At 45.0% G+C, this 27485-nt stretch overlaps 1 protein-coding gene across 6 annotated transcripts in view; it reads left to right on the top strand.

Moving 5' to 3' along the window:
- Positions 1–20259, top strand: part of Srrm1 (serine and arginine repetitive matrix 1) — a 36056-nt gene extending 15797 nt beyond the window's left edge. For 3 of the 6 annotated variants that reach the window (XM_070037619.1, XM_070037615.1, XM_070037620.1), the window contains 10 exons: positions 2760–3034; positions 7743–7823; positions 8706–8792; positions 9553–9697; positions 10087–10128; positions 13493–13603; positions 14484–14948; positions 15641–15836; positions 17276–17485; positions 19064–20259. In XM_070037619.1, the coding sequence (XP_069893720.1) occupies positions 2760–3034; positions 7743–7823; positions 8706–8792; positions 9553–9697; positions 10087–10128; positions 13493–13603; positions 14484–14948; positions 15641–15836; positions 17276–17485; positions 19064–19168 (1717 nt within the window). In that variant the 3' untranslated portion in view covers positions 19169–20259. The remainder of the gene's footprint in view (positions 1–2759; positions 3035–7742; positions 7824–8705; positions 8793–9552; positions 9698–10086; positions 10129–13492; positions 13604–14483; positions 14949–15640; positions 15837–17275; positions 17486–19063) is intronic. The other 3 variants (XM_070037617.1, XM_070037616.1, XM_070037618.1) reach the window with 3 other exon arrangements.
- The last annotated feature ends 7226 nt before the right edge of the window (positions 20260–27485 follow it).

Raw genomic sequence — 27485 nt, 5'->3', positions numbered from 1 at the left:
GCATAAAGATTATGACCAACTCTCCTACAAAGTAAGAGGCTTGCTTCACTGCATATTTTTCCTTGCCATCCTAACAAAGTATGAAGGAACTTTGATGATTAAACTTTTTAGATTATACATTGGACAAAACTTCTTCCTCCTTTCCTCTCTTCCTTCCTTTACTTCCTTTCCTCCCAAGTTTCCTCCTATGTTTCCTGCCATCTTTCCTTGCCCTTTCTTTTCCTGGAAATTGAGCCCAGGGCCCTAAAATAGTCTGCCAGTGAGATAGATCCTTGATCTGACAATATCTTTGTGTTCCAGTCTGAAAAATTAGTTCATGGGCTGGGAAGGTATCCCAGTGGTAGAGTGCTTGCCTTGCATACATGAGGCCTTGGGTTCGATTCCTCAGCACAACATAAGCAGAAAAAGCCAGAAGTGGTGCTGTAGCTCAAGTGGTAGGGTACTAGCCTTGAGCTAAAGAGCTGAGTGACAGTGCCCAGGCCCTGAGGCCCAAGACTGGCACACACAAAAAAGTGTGTGTGTGTGTGTATTTATTTCATTTTCCCCCAAGAAATCAAATCGACTTAGAAATAGAGGAGCCTGGTGCAGGTGGCTCATACCTGTAATCCTAGCTACTCAGGATGCTAAGATCTAAAGATTGTGGTTCCAAGTCAGCCCAGGTAAGACAGTCTGTGAGGCTCTTATCACCAACAAACTACTCAGAAAAAGTGGAAGTGGCACTTTGGTTCAAGTGGTAGAGTGTTAGCCCTGAGCAGGGACAATGTTTAAGCCCGGGAGTGTGGGGGGGAGAACAGGGAAGCATGAAATAACATTTATAAATTTTACTTTTATGGTCAAGATTAGTAAAAGTAGGGCTAGGAAGGTGGCTCAGTGGTAGAGCGCTTGCCTTGCATGCCTGAGGCCCTGGGTTTGATTCCTCAGCACCACATAAGCAAAAAGAAAAAAGCCGGAAACGGCGCTGTGGCTCAAGTGGTAGAGTGCTAACCTTGAGCTGAAGAGCTCAGGGACTGCCCAGGCCTAGAGTTCAGGCCCCATGACTAGACCCCCCCCCCAAAAAAAAAAAAAGGATTAATAAAAGTATTTCTTTGTAGGGGAAGGTTGTCAAGATACCTTCAGCAATTACTGTATTAAAAATTCCAGTATTAATGTGGGTGCTGGTGGCTCACATTTGTAATCCTGGCTACTCAGGAGTCTGAAATCTGAGGATCACAATTGGAAGCCAGCCTGGGAAGGAAGTCTATGAGACTCTTGTAGCCAGTTAACCACCAGAAAGCTCAAAGTAGAGCTGTGGCTTAAGTTGGCAGAACACTAGTTTGTGAGGTTTTTTGTTTGTTTGTTTGTTTGTTTTTGCCAGTCCTGGGCTCAAACTCAGGGCCTGGGCACTGTCCCTGAGCTGCTTTTTTTTTTTTTTTTTTTTTTCCTCCTGTTAGTTGTGGGGCTTGAACTCTGGGCCTGGGCCTGTCCCTGAGCTCTTCAGCTCAAGGCCAATATTGTACCTCTTGAGCCACAGCCCCACTTCGGTTTTCTGGTGGTTTATTGAAAATACAATTCTCAGGGACTTTCCTGCCAGGACTGACTTTGAACCACAATCCTCAGATCTCAGCCTCCTGAGTAGCTAGTATTACAGGCATGAGCCACTGGCAGCTGGCTCCCCTGAGCTGCTTTTCCTCAAGACTATCGCTCTACCATTTGAGCCATAGTACCATTTACGGCTTTTTCTGTTTATGTGATGCTGAGCAATCAAACCCAGAGCTTCATGCATGCTAGGCAAGCACTCTACCACTAAGCCACATTCCCAGCCCCAGAACACTAGTCTTGAATGAAAAAGCTGGGGACAGCACCTAGGCCCTGAGTTCAAGCCCCACAACGGACCAAAAAAAAAAAAAAAGTTGTTTTATAGTTTACTGAATGAAAAGTACATTGCTCTGCACATTTTATATACAAACTCTAAAACACTGGTATCATTCCTATGGAAGAGAAAGTGATTAGTTACTGAATTATAGTACTCAATTTCTTTTTTAAATTTTATTTATTTATTTTTTTTTTTTTGTCGGTCATGGGGCTTGAACTCTGGGCCTGGGCACTGTCCTTCAGCTCTTCAGCTCAAGGCTAGCGCTCTACCAATTGAGCTACAGCGCCACTTCCGGTTTTCTGGTGGTTTATTGGAGATAGGAGTCTCACAGTCTTTCCTGACCAGGCTGGCTTTGAACCGCGATCCTCAGATCTCAGCCTCCTGAGTAGCTAGGATTACAGGCGTGAGCCACCAGCGCCCGGCTTATAGTACTCAATTTGATGTGACACAACTCAGAAGCATTTATTAGAATAAATTATTTAGTCTCACCAGGCGCTGGTGGCTCATGCCTGTAATCCTAGTTACTCAGGAGGCTGAGATCTGAGGATCGCAGTTCAAAGCCAGCCTGGGCAGGAAAGACTGAGACTTCTATCACTAATAAACCACCAGGAAACCGGAAGTGGCGTTCGCTGTAGCTCAAGTGGTAGAGCACTTGCCTTGAGCTGAAGAGCTGAGAGACCGTGCTCAGGCCCAGGGGTCAAGCCCCCTGACCAACCAAAAAAAATTTTTTTTAATTTAGTCTCAATACTAGATATTTCCTGTCCTGGGTTATACATTTTTTTTCTCTGTTCCTCTGTCTCTTTTTGACTAGTTTGTGGACTTAGTGTCATAAACTCAAGCTGGGTAAAAGCAACTGTAAACTATACATACTTTAAGGTATCTCTTAGTGAGAATGTTTATTCAACAGAAGGAGGCGTTCATCAGCATCCTTGTCTGGGAGTAGTTCATCATCCTCATCATCTCGTTCCCGGTCACCACCAAAGAAGCCTCCCAAGAGAACATCTAGCCCTCCTCGAAAAACTCGCAGGTTATCTCCTTCTGCAAGTCCTCCAAGGCGAAGGCACAGGCCATCACCCCCAGCATCTCCACCACCAAAAACTCGTCATTCCCCAACACCCCAGCAGTCAAACCGCACAAGAAAAAGTCGTGTTTCTGTGTCTCCAGGGAGAACTTCAGGTAAAGGTAAAAATCAAACAAAAATATTTGTTCTCTCTTTTGCTACGATGCATCTAATCTCTTGTTGCCCCCTTCAAAAGTATGAAGTGGCTTCTATACAAAATGGTGGGCTGGGAATGTGGTATGGTGCTCACTTAGCATGCATGAATCCCTGTGTTTGATTTCTCAGTACCACATAAACAAAAAAAGCCTGAACTAGTGCTGTGGCTCAAGTGGTAGAGTGCTAGCATTGAGCAAAAAGAAGCTCGGACAATGCCAAGCCTCAGAGTTCAAGCCCCAGGACTGGGGAAAATGAAGCAAAAAAATAGTTTGTGAATGTACTTCTAAATTTACTTTTCCTTTTGAATTTCTTGTAAAGCAATGTACTGGTAAAAGCTGTACTAGTTGGGGGCTGGGAAGGTGGCTCAGTGGTAGAGTGCTTGCCTTGCATATAGGAGACCCTGGGTTCCATTCCTCAGCACCACATAAGCAGAAATGGCCAGAAGTGGTGCCGTGGCTCAAGTGGTAGAGTGCTAGCCTTAATCTGAAGAGCTGAGGGACAGAGCCCAGGCAGAGTTCAGGCCCCATGACTGACTTTTAAAAAAAAAAAAAACTGTTTAGGGGACTCACTAGAGTTGGCCAGGTAGAGAAATACATCCTCATAGTAATGGTTCACTCTGTTACTCTGAAATCACTTTCTCTGAAGAATACTTACTTGATATGTTATTAAAGACTATACCTTTTTGGCCACATTGTTCTCCTAAAGGAAGGACATAGTGTTATCTTTTTCTTTTTCTTTTTTTTTTAACTTTTTTTTTTTTTTTCTTTCGTTGGTTGTGGGGCTTGAACTCTGGGCCTGGGTGCTGTCCTTCAGCTCTTCAGCTCAAGGCAAGCACTCTACCGCTTGAGCTCCAGTACCACTTCCAGTTTTCTAGTGGTTTATTGGAGATAAGAGTCTCATGGAGTTTCCTGCCCAGGCTGGCTTTGAACTGCGATCCTTAGATCTCAGCCTCCTGAGTAGCTAGGATTACAGGCCTGAGCCACCAGCCCGGCGACATAGTGTTATCTTTAAACCTGGTTTATTTTTTTTTTTTACTTTAGGCTCTAGGGCGGGTTCTTCTGAGTTTTGTCCTTTATTCTCCACATTGATTTCTGAGACTTTTATGGTCTGTAGTCTTACTGTGCAAGAAGAATGCTGTGTTCATTTGAGTGAAGATTGTTTGTAGTCTATTGGGGTTTGTTCTTGTAGTCCTAAGTACACATGAAAGAAAACTAGAATCCTGCCGGGTGCTGGTGGCTCACGCCTGTAATCCTAGCTACTCAGGAGGCTGAGATCTGAGGATTGAGGTTCAAAGCCAGCCCGGGCAGGAAAGACCATGAGACTCCTATCTCCAATAAACCACCAGAAAACCGGAAGTGGCGCTGTAGCTCAAGTGGTAGAGCGCTGGCCTTGAGCTGAAGAGCTAAGGGACAACGCCCAAGCCCAGAGTTCAAGCCCCACAACCGACAAAAAAAAAAAGAAAAGAAAACTAGAATGCTGAAGGCTCCATTTACATAATGTCTTGATGCTTAAAGCTAGAGTGATACAGCCTTGAAAGTAAGTCATGGGATATGGAGAACTGAAAAAGCTGCTATAGCAGTTGGGTTTTAAGTAGTGACCTGTAACCATATGCTGAAGTTGTCCCATTGAAAATTTCATGTTAGAAACAATAGAAATGAGAAAATTTGTCCTTGTATATTTTAATGAGCTTCATGAGATTGCAATTTCTATTTGGCCACTCTACTTCTAATGTTTTCCCAACACACACTCAACTTCTGGAAAAACAAATTTTACTTTGCTCTGTGTGTGTATGCACATATGTGTGCATGCACATGCACCAATACAGGAGATTGAACTCAGACCCTGAGTGCTGTGAACTTTTTCATTCAGAGCTTGCATTCTACCACTTGAGTCATACCTCCACTTCCTCCTTATTGGTGGTTAGTTAAAAGTTTCACAGACTTTTCCTGCCCAGACTAGCTTTGAATCTCAGTCCTCAGATTTCCAACTCCAAAGTAGCTAGGTTTACAGGCATGAGCCATTGGCACCTGGCTTCTCTTTTTTAAGAGTGTAATAAAAGCAGGGTGCCTGTGGCTGACACCTGTAATCCGAGCTACTCAGGAGGCTGAGATCTGTGGATCCCAGTTCAAAGCCAGCCCCGGCAGGAAAGTCCATGAGACTTTTTTTTTTTTCCTGGTCAGTCCTGGGCCTGAACTCTAGGCCTGGGCACTGTCCCTCAGCTCTTCAGCTCTAGGCTAGCGCTCTACCACTTGAGCCACAGTGCCATTTCCAGCTTTTTCTGCTTATGTGGTGCTGAGGAATCAAACCCAAGACCTCATGCATGCAAGGCTTACCTGTCCAAATAAACACAGTCCCATAGTCACATTTGGCAGCATTCCATTTGTGTAGTGCAGCAAATTCACAAAAGATAGTTGCCATAAAGCCAGGTGCCAGTGGCTCACGCCTGTAATCCTCGCTACTCAGGAGGCTGAGTTCTGAGGATCACGGTTCAATGCCAGCCAGGGCAGGAAAGTCTGTGAACAGATTCTTATCTCCAATAAACCACTAGAAAACCAGAAGTGGTGCTGTGGCTCAATTAGTAAAGTGCTTGCTTGAGCTGAAGAGCTGAGGGATAGCGCCAAAGCCCTGAGTTCAAGCCCTATGACCGACAAAAAAAAAAAAAAAGATAGTCGCTATAGTGCTCCATTCAGGTGGGAAAAGAGCATTAGTTGCTTCATGCTTTATTTACTCCATTAGGTAGAAAGCTGATGTTTGCGATTTGGGGGATTTTTTAAAATCACTTTCTTTTTGGTGCTGTACCTGGGGTTTGAACTCAAGGCCTGAACACTGTCTTCAGCTTTTGTTCTCAAAGCTGGCACTCTACCACTTGAGCCATAGCTCCATTTCCAGCTTTTAGTAAACTGGAGATCAGAGTCTTACAGACCTTCCTGCCTGGCTTTGAATTGAAATTCTCAGATCTCAGCCTCCTGAGTAGCAGAGCTTACAGCTTACCAGCACCTGGCTTTATTTTGGAGACAGTGTCTTACTGCTATTTTGCTTGGGCTGGAGTTAAACCAACTTTTCTTCCTGCTTCACTTCACTTCCTGAGTAGCTGATAATCCAGATGCACACTTCCACATCCAACTATATTTGATACATTTAATTTTTTTTTTTTTGTCGGCCGTGGGGCTTGAACTCTGGGCCTGGGTGCTGTCCCTCAGCTCTTCAGCTCAAGGCTAGCGCTCTACCATTTGAGCTACAGCACCACTTCCGGTTTTCTGGTGGTTTATTGGAGATAGGAGTCTCACGGTCTCTCCTGCCCGGGCTGGCTTTGAACCGCGATCCTCAGATCTCAGCCTCCTGAGTAGCTAGGATTACAGGCTTGAGCCACCAGTGCCCAGCTCTATTTGATACATTTTATAATTGTTACAGTCTACCTTTTTTCCCCCTAAAACCTCTGAAGCTATTACAAAGATTTCATAATACATAAAGAACCCTTGGCTGCTTTGGTAGCTTTTTTGGTAGCCAATCATTTCCTGACCTAAATGTCTTTTCCTGTAAATGTATCGCTAGTCTTTTTTGTATCCTTGTAGTTAGGAGTCAGAGGTACAGAAGTCTCTGTGTTCTATTATACTAGGCAGGTGCTCTGTCCCTGACTACATTCCTAGTCTCACTCTTCTTGTTTCTTAGTCATTTGTCCCTTTAATTGCTTTTATTTGGGGAGTGTGGTGGTGGAGGGGTGCAGTACTATGAGGCTTGAACTCAGGGCTTAGGTGCTGTCCCTCAGCTTTATTTTCTCAAAGCTAGCACTTTACCACTTGGGCCACAGATCCACTTTGGACTTATGGACTTATTTTTATGGGGGGGAGGGGTGAGGTTAATTGAAGATAAGAGTTTCACTGTTTTTTTTTTTTTGGTCCGGTCGTGGGGTCTGAACTCTGGGCCTGGGTGCTGTCCCTCAGCTCTTCAGCTCAAGGCTAGCGCTCTACCACTTGAACCACAGCACCACTTCCAGCTTTTTCTGTTTATGTGGTGCTGAGGAATCAAACCCAGGGCCTCATAAAAAATAAGCACTCTACAACTGAGCCACCTTCCCAGCCCCAGTTTCAGTGTCTTTCTTGCCCAAGCTGGCTTTGAACTGCCTTCTTAAGATCTCAGCCTGCTGAATAGCTAGAGGCATTAGCTACCAGCTGCCAGCTCCCAGCTTTTATTGTTCTGTGTATGCGCATTTATGCGCTGGTCTGGGGGTTTGAACTCGGGGCCTAAGCTTCTTTTTTGCTCAAGGCTAGTGCTCTGCCACTTAAGCTACAGTACCACTTCTGGCTTTTTTTTTTTTTCTTTTTTGGTTTATTGGACATGAGTCTCACTGATTTACTTGCATAGCCTGGCCTCAAACAGTAATCCTCAGATCTTAGCCTCCTGAGTAACTTGGATTACAGGCATGAGCCAAGGGTACCTGGCCATTTCTTTATTTGAACTGATAAGGGAAATAACTCTGGGCCTGGGCACTGTCCCTCAGCTCCTCAGCTCAAGGCAAGTGCTGTACCATTTGAGCCACAGCGCCACTTCCAGCTTATATGGTGCTGAGGAATGGAGCATAGGGCCTCACACATGCAAGGCAAGCACTCTACCACTGAACCATCTTACTTGTATGATCCTTTTTATTGTGTCTAAGCAACTTTTTCTCTTTTTTAGTGACAAAACATAAAGGTACTGAAAAAAGAGAGTCGCCTTCACCAGCACCAAAGCCTAGAAAAGTAGAGTTATCTGAATCAGGTAAGTTTTTAGTTGGAAGAAATAAGTACTGGGCTGGGAAGGTGGCTTAGTGATAGAGTGCTTGCCTCGCATGAAACAAGCCCAGAGTTCCATTCATCAGTACCATGTAAACAGAAAAGGCCAGAAGTGGTGCTATGGCTCAAGTGGTAGAGTGCTAGCCTTGAGCAAAAAAAGCTCAAGGACAGTGCCCAGGCTCAGAGTTCAAGCCCCAGGACTGGCACAAGAAAAAAAAAGTAGTACTATCTACTACTTGAGAAAGGGAATTTTCACTAGGCTTTTTGTTTGTGGTATTTTTTTTGGTGGTTTCTTTGTTGTGGTCATTGAGGTTTATTTGATTGGTTGGTTGGTTATTTTTGGTGGTGGTACTGGGGCTTGAGCCTTGTATACTTGGCCTTTTTGTTCCAAGGGTGCCGCTCTACCACTTGAGCCACACTTCTACTTCTAGCATTTTGCTGGTTAATTGAAGATAAAAGTCACAGTTTCAATTCGTGCGTCTATACTAGCTTTAGTCCATGATTCTGAGATCGATGCCTGGCTTAAAAGTTTGTTTTGGGTACATTGAATAGATTATATCACTTGACCCAAACAGATAAAGGTTTAAGAGACTTTTTTTACCTGTAATCTTAGCTATTCAGTAGGCTGAGATTCATGGTTCAGAAAAGTCTGAGACTCTTACCTCCAGTTAACCACCAAAAATGTGGGCATGGAGGTATAGCTCAAGTGGTAAAGTAATAACATTGAACACAAAAGCTCAGGGACAGAACCCAGGCTTCAAATCCCAGAATTGGCACCAAAAAAAAAAAAGCTTTTCCTATTCATACATGTCAAACTACCTATAATGCATAACTAAAGAAACAATTTCTAAATGCATCCATCTTTCAGAAGAAGATAAAGGTGGCAAGATGACTGCAGCTGATTCTGTGCAGCAGAGGCGTCAATACAGACGACAGAACCAGCAGTCTTCATCTGGTATGAACACTGATTGTCTTCTGCTTGCATGTCTAAGTAAAAAATACTGTACTTAGCCACTCATATGATGATGGACCCTCTGGAATCCCAGCATACAGGAGACTGAGTTAGGAAGATCTTGAATTTGATTCCAGTCTGCGCTGCATAGTATAGAAAGATCCTGTCTCAACAAAATAAGCCAAAATACCTTGAGAAATATCTGAGGGGGGCCGGGGGGTGGGGGAGAGAAGGGATGATAAGGTGAAACAAAGAAGGAGGCAACAATGCTTGATAAGAAATGTACTCATTATTCATGTAGTTGTAACCCCTCTGTATAGTATTTTCACAATAAAAAAAATACAGAGGCAAAAAAATCTGAGTAGTGATTATACTGAAGAGAAATATTTATGTCTTTATGGAAATCAGTAAGCTGGGGTTTTAAGTATCTAGAAAGTAAGTCTAGCTCAGTGGTAGAGTATGTGCATGGCCTAGTTACTAATTCCTAACACTAGTTGGGGAAGGTAAACAGTTTAGAAGACTAGAATAGTATGATTCATTAGTCCCTCTAGTCTTTCCCACCAGAGGGTTTTTTTGGTGGCACTCTATGCCTTGTATTTGCTACAAAGGTGCTCCATCACTTGAGGTATGCTTCTACTTCTGCTTTTTTTCTGGTTAATTGGAGATTGTGGACTTTTCTGTCTAGGTAGGCTTTGAGCCATGAGATCTTCTGAACTCAGCAATCTACTGTTCCATTTATTTAACTATATATTTATTTGTGTAGACTCTGGATCTTCCTCCTCCTCAGAAGATGAGCGACCCAAGAGATCCCATGTGAAGAATGGTGAGGTAGGCAGGCGGCGGAGACATTCCCCTTCCCGGAGTGCTTCTCCATCTCCAAGAAAGCATCAGAAAGAGACTTCCCCTCGGTAACAACCTTTAGTAGTCTTTACTGGTGTTCTGTAGTTATGAAACTTCATGACTTAAGGGTGGGCTGTGGAGATATTTTAGAATTTATATCAAGGGTTAGAAAAGTGGTTGGATTTGGTTTGGGGTGTGTGTATGTGTGTGTGTGTGTGTGTGATTTCATGGTTGGTATTTTCTTAATATCTAGTATGAACTAAATGAGTTCTCAATATTGAGCCACTATGTCATATATGTGTATGATAAAAGTAAAGCAGCTAACTCACAACTTTAACTCCTGAATATCTTTGAAAACTTTAAAAAAAATCTCCTTTAGTGGGATGTAAAACTCCCATCAAAGTAAAAAATTTAGTGAATGGAATTGTTGACATTTGTTTTTCTCTGATGCTGTCAGGATGCAGATGGGAAAGCGATGGCAATCGCCAGTGACTAAAAGGTTGGTTAGACTCTGCTTTGTAATTTAGGCCTATATATCAAAATTTAAGTAATTTCCTGTTTGGGTGGCCATATCACATTCTTAAAATGTGTACAATACTGATTGTGATTATGGAAAAACTTTAAGATTTGGGGGGCGGTTTTGTTGTTTTTTTCGTCTTCATCTTTGTTAGCACAAATTTTTATATACTAAGGGACTTCATTGTAATACTTACATACACATAATGTACTTGGGTCAAATTCACCCCTAATTGTTTTTAGCATGTCAGATTAATGTAGGGAGAATTGTATGTGAAACTTATTTTAGAGTATTCATTACAGTTTGTCTGTAATAATTTACCTTAGGACAATGTGTAGGTATGTCATGAGATGAAAATTATAGCGCTTAGGGTCAAGTGGGGAGGTAGTTCGTTGTGACTTTTAGAGAAAGCAAGAAAAACAAGGATAACATTAAAAATACTGAAACAAATAGGTTTTGACTCTGTTCAATCTTTTTTTTGGGGGGAGGGGGTCGGTTGTGGAGCCTGAACTCTGGGCCTGGGCACTGTTCCTCAGCTCTTCAGCTCAAGGCTAGCTCTCTACCACTTGAGCCACAGCGCCACTTCTGGCTTTTTTCTTTTTGCTTATGTGGTGCTGAGGAATCAAACCCAGGGCCTCATGCATGCACGGCAAGCACTTTACCACTGAGCCACTTTCCCAGCCCTCTGTTCCATCTTTTACAGGTTTGAACACTTTGATAAACAGGATCTTTAGAGCCAAATCATATGTGGAAATATATCTGTGAATAGGTCTGGTCAGAATTTGGTAAAGTGAATTTCTTAGGGTCACAGAATGACAAAGTAGCCTGGTCAGACATTATATAGTCCATCTTAACCAGTATTCTGCTAAGTGTTTTCTTTTTTTCTTTTTTTCTTTTTTTTTTTTTTTTGTGTCAGTTGTGGGGCTTGAACTCTGGGCCTGGGCACTGTCCCTCAGCTCTTCAGCTCAAGGCGAGGGCTCTACCACTTGAGCTACAGCGCCACTTCTGGTTTTCTGGTGGTTTATTGGAGATCGGAGTCTCACGATCTCTCCTGCCCGGGCTGGCTTTGAACCGCGATCCTCAGATCTCAGCCTCCTGAGTAGCTAGGATTACAGGCGTGAGCCACCAGCGCCCGGCTCTGCTAAGTGTTTTCTTATGGAAGGCTTTTCAGAGCCAACCAAAATGTTGGTGATGGATTGGAGTATTTACAATGTAGACTGTTTTTTTGTTGTTGTTGTTTGTTTTTGCCGGTCATGGGGCCTGAACTCTGGGTCTGGGCGCTGTCCCTCGCTCTTCAGCTCAAGGCTAGCGCTCTACCACTGGATTCACAGCGCCACTTCCGGCCTTTTCTGTTTATGTGGTGCTGAGGAATCGAACCCAGGGCCTCATGCTTGCAAGGCATGCACTCTACCGCTGAGCTACCTTCCCAGCCCATACAATGTAGACTGGTTTTGATAATAAGAAACAGACACCTAAAAAGATATATTCATGATTTTCTCAGCTATAATGATTTCTGCCTTCTGTGATATTGCTAGCATAAGAACTAAAACTTCTTCAGAATTATGTTAGTATACTTTCCTCTTCAATTTCTGTCCCTGTTACAGAACTATCTGTTCTAGAAAGATTCCTCACAATAATGAAGTCAAAACCAGTTTCTTTCGAAACCTGCACTGTGTTTTTTGTTCTCATTTAAAAGTACTATACAGGGCTGGGAAGGTGGCTCCATGGTAGAGTGCTTGCCTTGCATGCATGAGGTCCTCGGTTCGATTCCTCAGCACCACATAAGCAGAAAAAAACAAGTGGCACTGTGGCTCAAGTGGTAGAGTGCTAGCCTTGAGCTAAAGAGCTGAGGGACAGTGCCCAGGCCAGAGTTCAGGCCCCAAAATAAAAGTACTATACATTGTATTTGTACCTCAAGCTTAATGCTGTTAGAAATTGGCATTGAGGGGCTGGGAAGGTAGCTCAGTGGTAGAGTGCTTGCCTTGCATACCTGAGGCCCTGGGTTCAATTCCTCAGCATCACATAAGCAGAAAAAGCTGGAAGTGGTGCTGTGGCTCAAGTGGTAGAGCACTAGCCTTGAGCTGAAGAGCTGAGGGACAGTGCCCAGGCCCAGAATTCAGGCCCCACAACTGGCAAAAAAGAAAAAGAAAAGAAAAAAGAAATTGGCATTGAGTCAGGCGCTAGTGGCTCACACCTGTAATCCTAACTACTCAGGAGGCTGAAATCTGAGGATTGCAGTTCAAAGCCAGCCCCAGCCTGAGCCGGAAAATCCATGAGACTCTTAACTCCAATTAATCACCAGAAAACCAGAAGTGGCACAGTATCTTTTTTCATCAGTTTTATATCTAATGTAAGGCTACTATTAGTCTCCTGGCATGTTCTCCTTCTTAGGTGGCCAGTGTCAGTCAAGCATTTGATGGAGCTCAGAATAGACTTAGGTGATTGCAAGTATATTTTTACCTTACTGCCCTCAGAGTAGCTTTCATGCCCAGACAACCTTGGATACTTGTTCTTATGATAGTGATTCTGGTGTGTGGCTCAACTAAAAAAATGCTGTGAGACATACTTAACTTTTTCCCCCCCAGTCCTGGGGCTTCAACTCAGGGCCTGGGCACTGTCCCTGAGCTACTTTTGCTCAAGGCTAGAACTCTACCACTTGAGCAATAGCACCACTTCCAGCTTTTTCTGTTTATGTGGTGCTGAGGAATTAAACCCAGTGCTTCATGCATGCTAGGCAAACACTCTGCCACTAAGCCACATTCCAAGCCATATATTTTGAAACACTAATGTGTCAAGAATGTTTTGTATCATGACCCAAAAATATGATCGTATGTTGGAGGCAGCTTTCACAAAACAATTGTTTACCTGTGCCATAGGTAAACAATTTAAAATTTTTTGCCAGTCCTGGGGCTTGAACTCAGAGCCTGGGCACTAACCCCTGAGCCTCTTGTGCTCAAGGCTAGTGCTTTACCGCTTTAACCACAGTGCCTTTTCAAGTATTTTCCGAGTAGTTTATTGGAGATGAGTCTCTCTCATAGACTTTTCTGCCTGGACAGACTTTGAAACACAATCCTTAGATCTCAGTCTGCTGAGTAGCTAGGATTATAGGTGCCCAACTTTGTAACCTTTTTTTTTTTTTTTTTTTTAACTTTAAATGTTGGCTTCTACCTGGGATCTTGAACTATAGTTTGAAAAATACTGCCTCAAAACATGTAATCATTACATGTATTACGTTACAAGTAATATAACCATTGCTTCTACTTGAGTTAATAACTGAAAGTATGTCATCTAGAGCATTTAATTATGAATACCACTGACCAGAAACAATTGTAATTCTTTGGTTTAGTGGTAGACGAAGGAGAAGTCCCTCCCCACCACCCACCAGAAGGCGACGTTCTCCTTCTCCTGCCCCTCCTCCGCGGCGGCGCAGGTCTCCCACACCACCACCACGTCGAAGGTACTGTCGGATCTTGGACTGTCTGGCTCTGGGTCTTTATCATAGAACTCAGAGTAGTATTGCTGCTCCAGTCATAGAAGACCATATATTGTATGGGTCCACATATATGAGAAGCCTTGAATACACGTCAGTCAAGTAAGCCAGGTGTGATACATGCCTATAATCCCAGCACTTGGAAGGATGAAGCAGGATAATCACAAATTTAAAGCCAGCTTGGGCTTTAGGAGCCTCCGTCTTCCCCCTCCCCCCCAAAAAAAATGGCTTATAAAACCCAAATCTGACTAGGAATTTAAACTCAGAATAAAAGAACCAAGAACACATAAGTTGGTCCTAAGTATTTTATTCAGGTTTAATTCCTAAGAAATGCATTAGGATTTTGTAGGAGTTAAGCATTCAGAGGATTACAAGATTGTATTTTCACTGAAAAATGGACTTTTGAAGAGAGAATGGGATAGTCAATTTGAGGGAGATAGAATATAGGGGTGTGGTTTCAAGTTAATGCAGTAAATGCTCGATTGTTCAGAGTCCACATAACAATTAAGAAAGAACAGAAAAAGAGAGCTCTTTAAACCAAAGACTTCTTGAGTTGGTAATTATCCATAGAGCCTTGTAATGTAGTTAAATTGTCCTGACAATAACTAATGTTCATAGTTGGCACTAAGCAAGGCAATGTCTCTTTGTATGAAACATTACATTGATTCACTGTATAGTGTTACATGTCTTTGACAAACTTGCATTCTTCTAAAAATCGCAGGTTTTTCCATTAAACAGCATATCTGCTCCAAATATATTCCCTTTGGACAATGCTAACTGTAAGATAGTTGATACTGGTGATTTGTTCTGGTAGGCCTTCCAGCTTAATGATGTGTCCTTTTCCTAGGACGCCTTCACCACCACCACGTCGGCGCTCACCTTCCCCAAGAAGATACTCTCCTCCAATACAGAGACGATACTCTCCTTCTCCACCTCCCAAGAGAAGGACGGCCTCTCCCCCACCCCCTCCCAAACGAAGGCCATCACCGTCTCCACCACCAAAGCGCCGCGTCTCCCATTCTCCACCTCCCAAACAGAGAAGCCCCCCAGCCACCAAGAGACGGTCACCTTCTTTATCTTCAAAGCATAGGAAAGGGCCCTCTCCAAGCCGCCCTGCCCGGGAAGCCCGGTCACCACAGCCAAACAAACGGCATTCGCCCTCACCGCGGCCTCGAGCTCCCCACACCTCCTCAAGTCCTACCCCCGTTCGAAGAGGACCTTCTGCATCACCCCAAAGAAGACAGTCCCCATCTCCAAGTACTAGGCCTATTAGGAGAGTCTCCAGAACTCCAGAACCGAAAAAGCCAAAAAAGTAAAAATACTTTAACTTTGTAGTTAGGAATACTTAGTTGCCTAGTTACAGAAAGGAAAGTTTTGAATGCAAATTATCAGTCCCATTCACAAATCTTTTCCATTTTTAGGATAGTTCCTTATGACATTAATACCATAGGATTTTACTTGATTCTTGGGTAGGGTTTTTGAGAACCATGCTTCCAAAACAAGTGATTCAGAGAGCATTTCTCAGTGTGCATTCAAGATTGATAAGGGCACCCTGTGGCTCACGCCTATAATCTAGCTGCTCAGGAGGTTACAATCTGAGGATTGCAGTTCAAAGCCAGCCTGGGCAGAAAAGTCCCTATGAGACTTATCTCCAGTTAATCACTCAAAAACTGGAAGTGGTGCTGTGGCTCAAGTGGTAGACTGTTAGCCTTGAATACAAAGAGGCTCAGGGACAACACCTGGTCCCTGAGTTCAAGCCCCACAAGCAACACACACACAAAAAAAAAGTGATAAAAAGCACTCTTGCATAAAATGTGAGGAACTGGCATTACTGGTTTCATACAGGAAGCACATTAACAGAATCAATAGAGGATTGTGGAGTTTAAGCTACCCTGTAGGAGACTTAAGTGATAGAAATGAAGTTTGTGACCTCTTGGATATTGTGATAATTTTCTAACTGTTTTGTTTTTGTTCTCTCCGCCCCGCCCCCCCTTCCCCTTTCAGGGCTGCCTCACCTAGCCCACAGTCTGTAAGAAGGGTCTCATCTTCCCGATCTGTTTCTGGATCTCCTGAGCCAGCAGCTAAAAAGCCTCCAGCACCTCCGTCCCCTCTCCAGTCTCAATCACCATCTACAAACTGGTCACCAGCAGTACCAGTCAAAAAGGCTAAAAGCCCAACACCAAGCCCCTCACCGGCCAGAGTATGTGTCTATCTAGTTTGGGAAATCCTTTATAAATTGTATGCTGTTCCTTGGTTGTTACTGGATTTGCTTTATTGTTGTTGGATTGTTTTGTGCTTACTGAGGCTTGAAGTCAAGGGCTGAGATACTGTGCCTTAGCATTTTCACTCAGGGCTAGCGCTGTGCAGTCACTTGAGCTACAGCTCTTCTGTTGGTTTTGCTGTTTAGTTGGAAAGAAAAGTCTCACAGATTTTTTCTGCCAGGGCTGGCTTGGAACTGGATTTCTCATATCTCAGCCTCCTCCTAAGTAGCTAGGATTACTGTGTGAGCTACCAATGCCCTGGTTATGCATAGTTAATTTGCATTGGAGAAAATATCAGTGGTCAAAACCCTAGATCTCAACTAGTCTTTGTCTATTGTAAGTCATAAAATTCAGAGTTTGGACACATTTCTGTATTATATAAAATCAATACTTAGCGCCAGGTGCTGGTTGCGCATGCCTGTACTCCTAGTTACTCAGGAGGCTGAGATCTGACGATCGAGGTTCAAAGCAAGCCGGGGCAGGAAAATCCATGAGACTCTGATCTCCAATAAACCACCAGAAAACGAAGTGGCGCTGTGGCTCAAGTGGTAGAGTACTAGCCTTGAGCTGAAGAGCTGAGGGACAGTGCTCAGGCCCAGAGTTCAAGCCCCATGACCAACCAAAACTAAATAAATAAATAAAATCAGTACTTAGAGTTTCACTGAATTTTGCTAGTTAGTTGGTTAGCAATTTGAAATTTTACAATTATAGATTATGCCAGCAAAAAGCTGGAAGTGGCCAGGTGCCAGTGGCTCACACCTGTAATCCTGCCTACTTAGGAGGCAGGATGCTGAAATAATAAAGATCACAGTTTAATCCAACCTGGTCAGGAAAGCCTGTGAGACTTACTATTTCCAAAAGCTAGGGACTAGTCCAGGTCCTGAGTTCAAGCTCTAGAACTGGCACACAAAAAAAAAGATTATAGGTTAGATTCAGAAAAAGACAGCAGAGCCTGTCTTTTGCATAAATTCATTATACAAATGATCCCAGACTTGGTTCCACTAACTGTTATTTTTATATTAAATATATATTTTTATATATATATATATATTTTTTTTTTTTTTTTTTTTCCAAGACAAGTCCTAGGGCTTGAACTCAGGGCCTGGGCGCTGTCCCTGAACTCTTCTGCTCAAGGCTAGCACTCTTATCACTTGAGCCACAGCACCACTTCTGGCTTTTTCTGTTTATGTGGTGGTGAGAAATTGAACCCAGGGCCACATGCATGCAAGGCAAGCACTCTACCATTGAGCTGCCTTTCCAGCCCCTGCTAGAATTTTTGTGAGAGGTATTACATATTTGCTTAGTTGTGAGAATTAAAATATTTAGGCACTTTTGGTCAGATTAGTTACAGTACTGTGAATTTTTCCTGTTATTTTAGAATTCAGACCAAGAAGGAGGTGGAAAGAAAAAGAAGAAAAAGAAGGACAAGAAACACAAAAAGGATAAGAAACACAAGAAGCACAAAAAGCACAAGAAGGAAAAGGCTGTGGCTACAGCGGTTGCAGCTCCTATGGCCCCTGCAGCCGTTGTTGCTGCTACCACCACTTCAGCACAGGAAGAACCTGAGGCAGTGCCAGAGCCTAAGAAGGTAAATGTGGGCTTCCACCTCCTGCCCAGGCTCTATAGGTAGTGGGATCTGGGATCAAATGTCATTCCACTTACTTCTAGCAAGTTGCTGGGCTCTCATTTATTAACCATAAGCCTCTGATCTGTTTCTCAGTAAGTTGTCAGCAATAAGCATTTGCTAGAACCACAGTTTCCTAAAGGCTTACTGTAGGTTTGGTTTGGTTTTGGGTTTTTCCCTTTGGTCATGGGGCTTGAACTCTGGGCCTGTGTGCTGTCCCTCACTCTACCACTTGAGCCACAGCACTGCTTCCAGCTTTTTCTGTCTATGTGGTGCTGAGGAATTGAATCCAGGGCCTCATGCATGCGAGGCAACACTCTGCCTTACCAGCCCTGTAGTTTTTATTTATTTGTTTTATTTTGTTAAAGAATTTTTGAGCCAGGCGCTGGTGGCTCACACATGTAATCCTAGCTACTCAGGAGGCTGAGATCTGAGGATTACGGCTCAAAGCCAGCCAGGGGAGAAAAGTCTGTGAGACTCTTATCTCCAATAAACCACCAGAAAACTGGAAGTGGCACTGTGGCTCAAGTGGTAGAGCACTAGCCTTGAGCTGAGGGACAGCGCCCAGGCCCAGAGTTCCAGCCCCACAACTGACAAAAACAAAAATTTTTGAGCCAGGAGCCAATGGCCCATATGTATAGTCCTAGCTACTCAGAAGGCTGAGATATGAGTATGGTGGAGTTGTTGGATTTTTTTTCTTGTTGTTTTTGTCAGTCATGGGGCTTGAACTCTGGGCTTCGGCACTGTCCCTGCATTCTTCAGCTCAAGGCAAGTGCTCTACTGCTTGAGCCACAGCACCACTTTTGGTTTTCTAGTGGTCTCAAGGACTTTCCTGCCCAGGCTGGCTTTGAACTGTGATCCTCAGATCTCAGCCTCCTGAATAGCTAGGGTTACAGGTGTGAGGCACGTGCGCCAGGCTGGGTGGAGGTTCTAAACCAGCCCAGGCAGGAAGTGAACTAGCAAAAAAGTCTGAGGTGGAACTCAGGCTCAAGTAGTTGAGTGCTAATCTTGAGCACAAAAGTTCAGGGGGGTAGTGCCAGGTTCAGAGTTAAAGCCCAAGGATTGTGCATGCATTTATGTGTGTGCACGCACACACGCACATCCTCCCCCCCCCCTCCCTCCTTTTTGGGTAAAGGTTCAGGGATAGAACTCCCAGGGCCTTAAGGGTTGATAGCTGCCATGCACTGTGCCATTGGATTGTACCTCAGTCCCTCTTTATAGAGGAACTACAGTGCAGCCTTCACTGTAATTTGATTCTGTTCTCTAATATACTCAACACATGGGGCTGGGAAGGTGGCTCTGTGGTAGAGCGCTTGCCTTGCATGCATGAGGTCCTGGGTTTGATTCCTCAGCACCATGTAAGCAGAAAAAGCTAGAAGTGGCTCTGTGGCTCAAGTGGTAGAGCACTTGCCTTGAGCTGAAGAGCTGAGGGACAGCACCCAGGCTCAGAGTTAGGCCCCATGACCAGCAATATATATACACTCAACACCTCCCACTGTGTCTCAGGACCTAACAATATAGTAACACTTCTGGGTTTTTCAGGAGACAGAGAGTGAAGCTGAAGACAACCTTGATGACTTGGAAAAGCACCTGCGGGAAAAGGCCCTGAGATCCATGCGCAAGGCTCAAGTGTCCCCACAGTCTTAGGTGGAAATGTTTGTTATGATGTAAATTTTATTTGGTTTGTACTCAATTCAATTTCAAAATTGCTAAAATGTGTTTGAGCTTTAGACTATAACATTTGTTGTAATAATTGCTAGGTTGAAGTTCACCATGTAAAAAAAGGGCATGGATTTACATTGCAAAGGTGTCCACAGTGTATTCGTGACATTCTTACATTGAGAGCTGACATAATTCATTTACAGTGAAATATTTTTAAGCCAAAAAAATAATCTCCTTTTCAAAAAAGGGGGTTTAAATATTGTTGGCATTCTTCTGGTTCCTTTAAATGCCCCTGGTTATTCCAGAGGGTGTTTTTTTGTATCCCTCCTTTCTTTTTAGTCCTTTACTTTTTCTTGGATCTTAACACCCATGTAAGTTATGCTTCCAACCATACATGGTTTGAAAGCTTGCCCAGAGATACGACCACTGTTGAACTACCACAAAAGTATAAATGAGTGTTTCAATGCCACAACCTTTCCTGTTGCCTGTGGAGTCTCTGCTGAAAAGAATCAAGATTTGAGCTCTAGAATAAGACAAATGCGAGCATGTTGTTTGCCAGGACACTGTGGGGTTATATTGATGTGTAACAAGTTGATTCAGAACACTGGAATTTCATTCTGTTCTGTTCTGATTGATTTTTTTTTCTTTTGTAAAGGCAATTAACTAGTCCCAGAAAGGATCCTTCAGTTATATAAAATTTTGTTTCATGGATGTTATGGCTCCATTCATATTTTTGTCTTGTTCTTCCAATTTGGTATATACAACTTTTTTCAGAACTCTTGTATTTGGAACGTTGGAAGGGCCCAAACTTTGAAATAGTGTCTTGGTTTCACTGTTTTTTCTTTTTTGTTTGTTTTTGTTTGTCTTTTTTTTTTTAACTAAAGCTATATAAAGCTTGTGGATTAAACAGAATAAATTTCTAAATTTAAAATTGTTTGCCACTCACTTTTACTTGTTTCAGTACTTAAGGAAAACTGTTTCTTAGAAATCTTAGAGGGTCTATCTATATTTTTATTTATCTTTTTGGTTCAGTGGAAGTTGAGTTGTACAGGGGAAATAAAAGGTGATAAAACTGAGGCTTACCATCTTATTTAATCATTGCTCTGATGATTCCTTCAGAGAGAAAGTGCAGATGTGGTGGTAGTGGGAACATATGGCAGCAGAACACTGGGGGCAAAAGGAGCCTGGCACATTGGGGTATCCCCCCTCAGGCCTGGCTTAACATTGTGCATTTAAGAACTAGTGACACTTAGCATTTGTTTGTTGTTTGGACAAAGGTACATAGACAGGTACAAAACAATCATAAAACCCAGAACTCAGTTCAGTATGAGTTTTGATACATATAAAAAGAAATGTGGGGCCTGCTACCAGTGGCTTAAGCCAATAATCCTGGCTACTCTGAGGATTGTAGCAAAGTCCAAGGTAGGAAAGGCCATGAGACTTATCTCCAATTAACCACCAGAAAACAGAAAGTGGCTCAAGTGGTAGAGCTCTAGCTTTGAGCTGAAGAGCTCAGGGACAGTGTCCAGATCCAGAATTCAAGCCCCAAGACCAACAACAACAATAAAAAAATGTAGGGATAGGGTGGATGGGGAGGGAGGCTGGGACTGAGAATGTGGCTTTGCGGTAGAGTGCTTACCTAGCATGTGTGAAGCCCTGGGTTCTGTTCCTCAGTACCACATAAACAGAAAAGGCCAGAAGTAGTGCTGTGGCTTGAGGGGTAGAAAGCTCAGGGACAGTGCCCATACCCTGAGTTCAAGCCCCAGGACTGGCAAAAAAAAAAAAAAAAGCTGGGAGTGTGGCTTAGTGGTAGAGTGCTTGCCTTGCATGCATGAAGCCATGGGTTCCATTCCTCAGAACCACATACACAGAAAAGGCTGGAAGTGGTGCTGTGGCTCAAGTAGTAAGAGCCTTGAGCAAAAGCAGCTCAGGGCACTGGGGACTGGTGGCTCATTCCTGTAATCCTAGCTACTAAGAAGGCTGAGATCTGAGTATCACTGTTCAAAGCCATCCCAAGCAGGAAAGTCCATAAAACTCTTCAATAAACCACCAGAAAACAGGAAATGGGGCTTTGGCTCAAGTGGTAGAGTGCTAGCCTTGAGCTGAAGAGCTGAAGGACAGCACCCAAGCCCAGAGTTCAAGCCCCAGGACTGGCAAAAAAAAAAAAGGCATCAATGTCTGGAGTGTTTTATCTGTCTAGCCATTTCTTAGCCCTGCTATTCACAAGCCTCCATTCTTCCTCTTTTTGTCCTTGCAGAGAGTAGTAGCCTTCATTTTTCCATGTTGGACAATGAATTCTCAGTCATTCAGGTGAAGTAGTCATGGCTTGGTGGTGTACCTGTGGTGAATCATGCATGGATTCGTGTTACCCTTGGGTTTCCAGGAAACAGCACTGGCTCCCCTATCCTGGCTCGCTAGCTGTCTTTGGTCTCTAGTGGGGTCTTTGAAGTTCGGCTTAGTTTGTCTTTTATCATTGCTGGCCTTCCCTGTACTATTAGTCCTTTGTTTTGAGAGTCCTCTCCATTAGATGTTGTTGCCTGAGTCAGCAACCCAGGTGCAGTCCAGGCTTATGGGTAGTTTTTTCACAAAAGCCCAGTGGTGGGACCAGTGAACCCCAGGGTAGAAGTGGAATGGCTCAGGCATCATATTTCCAGGCCAAGCAATGGGAGGGAAGAGAGGAATGGAAAGAACAGACACAGGGCATCAGAGAGGCCCTGACAGAGAAACTTGTAATGAAGTTCCTTACACTCATCCTCCAAAGTCCTGGACTTCAGTTATTGAATTCCTAAAACAACAACCTAGGGGCTGCTGAGCCATGCTGGCTGTGGGGCTAGAAGGGTAGGCTTTCATATCATCTCTCTTCCCTCTGCTCTAGACAGGCTGTCTTCCTGAAGCCCGATGTGGTTGAGCTGTTCAGCCTTTGAACCTTGCCTTCTGTCCCCCTCCTTGGGAGGTATTTGTCAGACACCTCCCTAATTCCATCTCCTTTGTTCTCACGATCAGCAGTTACTACTGCCTACAGTTAATCTTTGCGCCTCAGGAGTTTGGGCTTATTCACAGCTGGGTCCCAACTGGTCCCTATCAGAGGCACTGGTATTTACTAAATGAATGAGTAAATGGATTAAATTTTTTGTCATTGTCTTGGTACTTAACCAGCTGCTGCTAGTGTGAGATGAAACCAATGAGAAGAGATGGTTGTTGTCTCCTGGGAGTGTTTGCCCACTGGGGACAGGTGTGCAAGCAAATGGTAGAGTGGCCAACCGGAGACAGTCTGGTAAACCAGAATTTCTACATCTACTGTGTGGCCTCAGGCAAGTTACTTGGCCTTCAGAAGTGCTGGGAGTGAAGTTGGAAACATCCTCTGGATTTTGAGAGTTCCCCTCAGCCCTTCTCCCACTATTCATGGAGTTTGAATTCAGGGCCTAGGCCCTGATCCTGAGCTCTTTTTGCTCAAGGCTTAGCACTCTACCCCGTTTCGAATCACAGCACCACTCCTGGATTTGTGGTAGTTAACTGGAGATGTCTCACAGACTTCCTGCATGGACTGGCTTTGAGCCGTGATACTCAGATCTCAGACTCCTACTCAGCTAGGATTACAGGAGTGAGCCACTGGTGGCATGAGAGAGGAAGGTTATTGTGTGTATTTATTTCTGGCCTCTTTTTTGTTTTTTGGTTGGTCGTGGGGCTTGAACTTGGCCTGGGCAATGTCCAGCTCAAGGCTAGTGCTCTACCACTCTAGCACTTCTGGTTTTCTGAGTGGTTTATTGGAGATAAGAGTCTCATGGAAGTTCCTGCCCGAGCTGGCTTTGAACCACAATCCTTAGTTCTCAACCTCCGGAGAAGCTAGGATTACAGCCACTTCTGGTTTTCTGGTGGTTAATTGGATAAGAGTCTCATGGACTCCTGTCCTGGCTGGCTTTGAATCGCAATCCTCAGATCTCAGCCTCCTGAGTAGCTAGATTATAGGCGTGAGCCACCAGTGCCCTACTACTCAGCTGTTTTTGAGAATTTGAATGTTTTAGTTTTTGAGGACTCAACTGTGTTTATATATACAAAGTAAAAATGCTAGTGCTGGGAATGTAGCTTAGTGGTAGAGTGCTTACCTAGTATGCAAGAAGCCCTGAGTTTGATTATTCAGTACCACATACACAGAAAAGGCCTCGAGTGGCCCTGTGGCTCAAGTAGAATGCTAGTCTTTGAGCAAAAGAAGCTTAGGGACAGTGTCCTGGCCCTGCGTTCAGCCCCAGGACTAGCAAAAAAAAAAAAAGCCAGGGCTGGGAAGGTGGCTCAGTGGTAGAGTGCTTATCTTGCATGTATGAGACCCTGGGTTCAATTCCTCAGCACCACATAAGCAGAAGGTGGCTTTGTGGCTCAAGTGGTAAAGCGCTAGCCTTGAGCTAAAGAGCTGAGGGACAGCATCCAGGCCCAGAGTTCCAGCCCCATGACCAACAAAAAAAACAGATGAGTTTCTGTTTTTACTAACAATACATTCCATTCTAATACGTACAGCATACTTTAGGGTATGCTAGCTACTACACTGGAGGCTGAGATCTGAGGATAGCACTTTGAAACCAGCCCAGGAAGGAAAGTCTGTGAGACTCTTCATCTCCACTAAGCTAGTCAGAAAAGGTGAGGGGTGGCACTGTGGTTCTAGAGGTAGAATGCTAACTTTAAAGCTCAGGGACACAAAATTTGTTTTTGCCAGTACTGGATTTGAACACCAGGTCTTGGACTCTTACTTGACTTGCTTGCTTGGTAGGCACCCTACCACTTGAGCCACACTCCAATAGTAGTATTCTTTTTTTTTTTTTTTTTTTTTTTTGGTCGGTCATGGGGCCTGAACTCTGGGCCTGGGCACTCTTCCCAAGCTCTTCAGCTCAAGGCTAGTGCTCTACCACTAGAGCCACAGGGCCACTTCTGGCTTTTTCTGCTTATGTGGTGCTGAGGAATTGAACCCAGGGCTTCATGCATGCAAAAGTAAACACTCTACCACTGAGCCACCTTCCCAGCCCCCAAGTATACAGTAATTCTGTATCAGAAAGGTCTGTGTGGTGGCTCACACCTATAATCCTAGCTACTTAGGAGGCTGAGATCTGAGGGTTCTGGTTCAAAGCCAGCGCCAGCGGAAAAGTCCATGAGACTTACCTCGAATTAACCACCAGAAAACTGGAAGTGGCTCCAAGTGGTAGAGCTCTAACTTTCAGTAAAAAGCTAAGTTCAACCCCATGGCCAACCAGGGAAAAAAAAGTCACTAAGTCACTGAGGGAGGGTTGTCAGTCATCTTCTCAGAACTGAACACGAGGTGGCGCCAGGGCCTGAGTGACCACAGCTGGGTCTGATGCCTAGCTCCATTCTCTCCTTTACCCCATCCTTCTTCCTGGAGTGGGCGGCCTGATTTGGTGCCCAGACATTCTCCGTGGGAACCACAGTTCCTCAGCAGAGCCTCCCCCAGTGTCTCCACTTCTCACTTGCCCTGCGTGAGGACAAGAAGTGCAGACCCACGAGGATCTGCTTCTGGAGGGAGTCTGTACCTTAACCTCAGTTGCATTCTCATCTCCCGATGCTCTGTAGCTGTCAGTGGGAAGTTTCCTGTCCCTGAGCACCCCACCTCCGTGCTGTGGCTCTTGTGTGCCCTCACAGCATGCCATCCCCACCATTCCCACCACAGCCACCGCAGTCACCTGGGGTCAAGGTGGCCTCAGTAGCAGTCTTCACTGCCATAAGAGGATATCAACCAGACTCAGCCCTGTGATCCTAGCTACTCAGGAGGCTGAGATCTGAGGATTGTGGTACAAAGCCATCCTGGGCAGAAAAGTGTGAGATTAAACTGTGGCTCAAATGGTCAAGCACTAGGTACAAAATGGTGCCCAGGCCCTGAGGTCAAGCCCCAGGACAGGTACACAAAAAGTCTCAGAATGTTTTAAGAGTTCTCTTAGCCTACTTGTGTCCAAAGGAAACAGGAAATGTCAGCCACAGCTTCACTCTGGGCAGCCAGGTCTTAGGTGGTCCCTGTGTCTCTACAGTGGAGTCACAGCCACATCCTTCATGCTTTTGGTCCATTGTTATCTCATTGGGTCCTCCCAGCTGCCAGTGAGGATGTGGATTCAGGCACTAGGGGAAACTGAGGCTTAGCAACAGCCCTGAACATATACAGAGACACTGGCCAGACTCCATCCTAACCCATGATGGAGCCACACTTGTCACTTGTGATGGGCATCTCATTCTCATGCCAGCCCTGCCGGGTGGTTACTATAATTATCCACCTTAGCAGATAAGGAAACTGGAGCCCAGCTTTTGTCTCAAACCAGTCTGTTTTGCATCACCCAACACTTCCTCTCGGTTGCCTGGCGCCCACAGGAAGGTATAGGGTGGGAAATGAGCCAGACTTGGATTCCTGAATTGATTCTAGACCCTTGCTAGTTCCTCTGAACCTCAGTTTCCTCTTCTGTAAGCGGGAGATGATGTCACCACTTGGACTGGACTGTCAGCCCTTGGGGAAAGACATTTTTGGCGGTGGCATGTAGGTGACAGGTCCCGGGTCAGGAGACAGGGTCAGGGGGCAGCAGGCTGACCGCCCCCGGCTGGCATTTGTGAGGTTGCAGGGTGGGGGTGGGGAAGCAGGCCAAAACTTAGCTGCAACTTACCCACCACACCAGATCCCTTGGGGGCGGGGTGGGAGGGAGACAGAAACTTCTGGACTGTCACCACTGAGTTCCAAGCATTCCAGAGGGCTCTGTGTGGAGGAAGTCTGTCAGGGCCTGACATCAGCCAGGAGCCCAGCTGGGCCTCTCAGCTGCCCCTGCCCCTGCCCTCCAGCCTCTGGCCCAGCCCTGCCCTGATCTCAAGGTCCAAGGCCTAACCCCTACCCCACCCCCAGCTCCTGCTAGAGAGTTCCAGTGAGGAGGGACTGGGGTCTGGATACCCGGGCTCTGGTTCCAGTTTGGTCCCCTCCTTTCCCTGGGCCTCCACATCTCCCCTGTGCCACAGGGTGCTAACCCCCAGGTTCTGCTGCTGGAGTCTCATGTCGGGTGACCAGCTATGCCTATCACCCCGCGCCGCTCCCCGCCTCCCTCCTGCTCCAGGCCAGCGGCTCCCCATCACAGCCTTGGTGGGATTGTGTTTTGGACTTTGGGGAGTCCTAGCACTGTCTTATTTCCAACGAGCTTGAGAACCTCTTGGGAACTGATCTGGGCTCTGTTTCCTGTCCTTCTGAGCCGCCCTGAGGGAGTAGCTCATAGCAACCCTCCCCACCTATGCTTCTGGGCCACTTTGGGGTTCTTAATGAACATGCAACCTCCAGCAGTGCTCAACAGGAACAGCCCGGTCCTGAGGGGGAAACCTGACTTCCGCTCTCGCTTCACGCCATTCTGTGGAGACAACTATAAGGTGAGCTGGGGTATAGGCATCTGAGCTTTCGGAACCTCAGTGTAGGCCAAGTTCACAGGGACAGTGCTGGGATGCTCTGGCCTTCACCAGCCTCCACAGCCCACCCATCCTTAGCCTTCAACTTTCACCCACTGACATTTCACATGGAGATTTATTTATTACTTGTAGTATTGGAGATTTGAGCCTAGGGCCTTGTACTCACCCAACCTCTGAGCTCTTTTGCTCAAGGCTGGCACTCTACCACTTTGAGCTGTGCACAGAGCCATTTCCAGTTTTCTAGTGGTTAACTGGAGATGAGTCTCAAGACTTTTGTGCCAGGAATGCCTTTGAACCCAGATCCTCAGATCTCAGCCTCCTGAGTAGCTGGGATTACAAGCAAGTACCATCAGCACCTGAATCTTCTCCTTCTTCTTCCTCTTCTCCTTCTTCCTCCTCCTCCTCCTCCTCCTCCTCCTCCTCCTCCTCCTCCTCCTCCTCCTTCTTCTTTTCTTCTTTCTTCTTCCTCCTGATGGTTCATGCCTGTAATCCTAACTACTTAGGAAGCTAAGATCTAAGGATTGTGGTTCAAAACCAGACTGGGCAGGAAAGTCTGTAAGACTCATCTCTGAAGTGGACCCTGAGCTGGGGCCCCGGCCAGTATAATTCCATTTTGAGCTTTGCTTTTGTTTTAGGGATTTTACGCTTGATGGGCCTAGTTTCCGGAATGAAAAAAATGCATCTGGTCCCCCTCTGCTTAACAACCTAACCCACCCTTGACTGTAGAGTTAAAGACTGACTCATAAAACAGATAGGTTGTAATCTGGCTCCAACTGGCGATACCACGTGCTTACGGTAAACCCTGCCTTTTGCACAGGCTTATGGTAAACTCTACCTATTGGCCACCTGTGTGTGGTCTGGTATGACAATCCTTTGTGTG

The sequence above is a fragment of the Dipodomys merriami genome, unplaced genomic scaffold (assembly GCF_024711535.1).
Source record: "Dipodomys merriami isolate MVZ:Mamm:240054 unplaced genomic scaffold, mDipMer1.0.p SCAF_28, whole genome shotgun sequence".
NCBI lineage: Eukaryota > Metazoa > Chordata > Mammalia > Rodentia > Heteromyidae > Dipodomys > Dipodomys merriami.
This window is presented reverse-complemented; position numbering and strand designations above follow the sequence as displayed.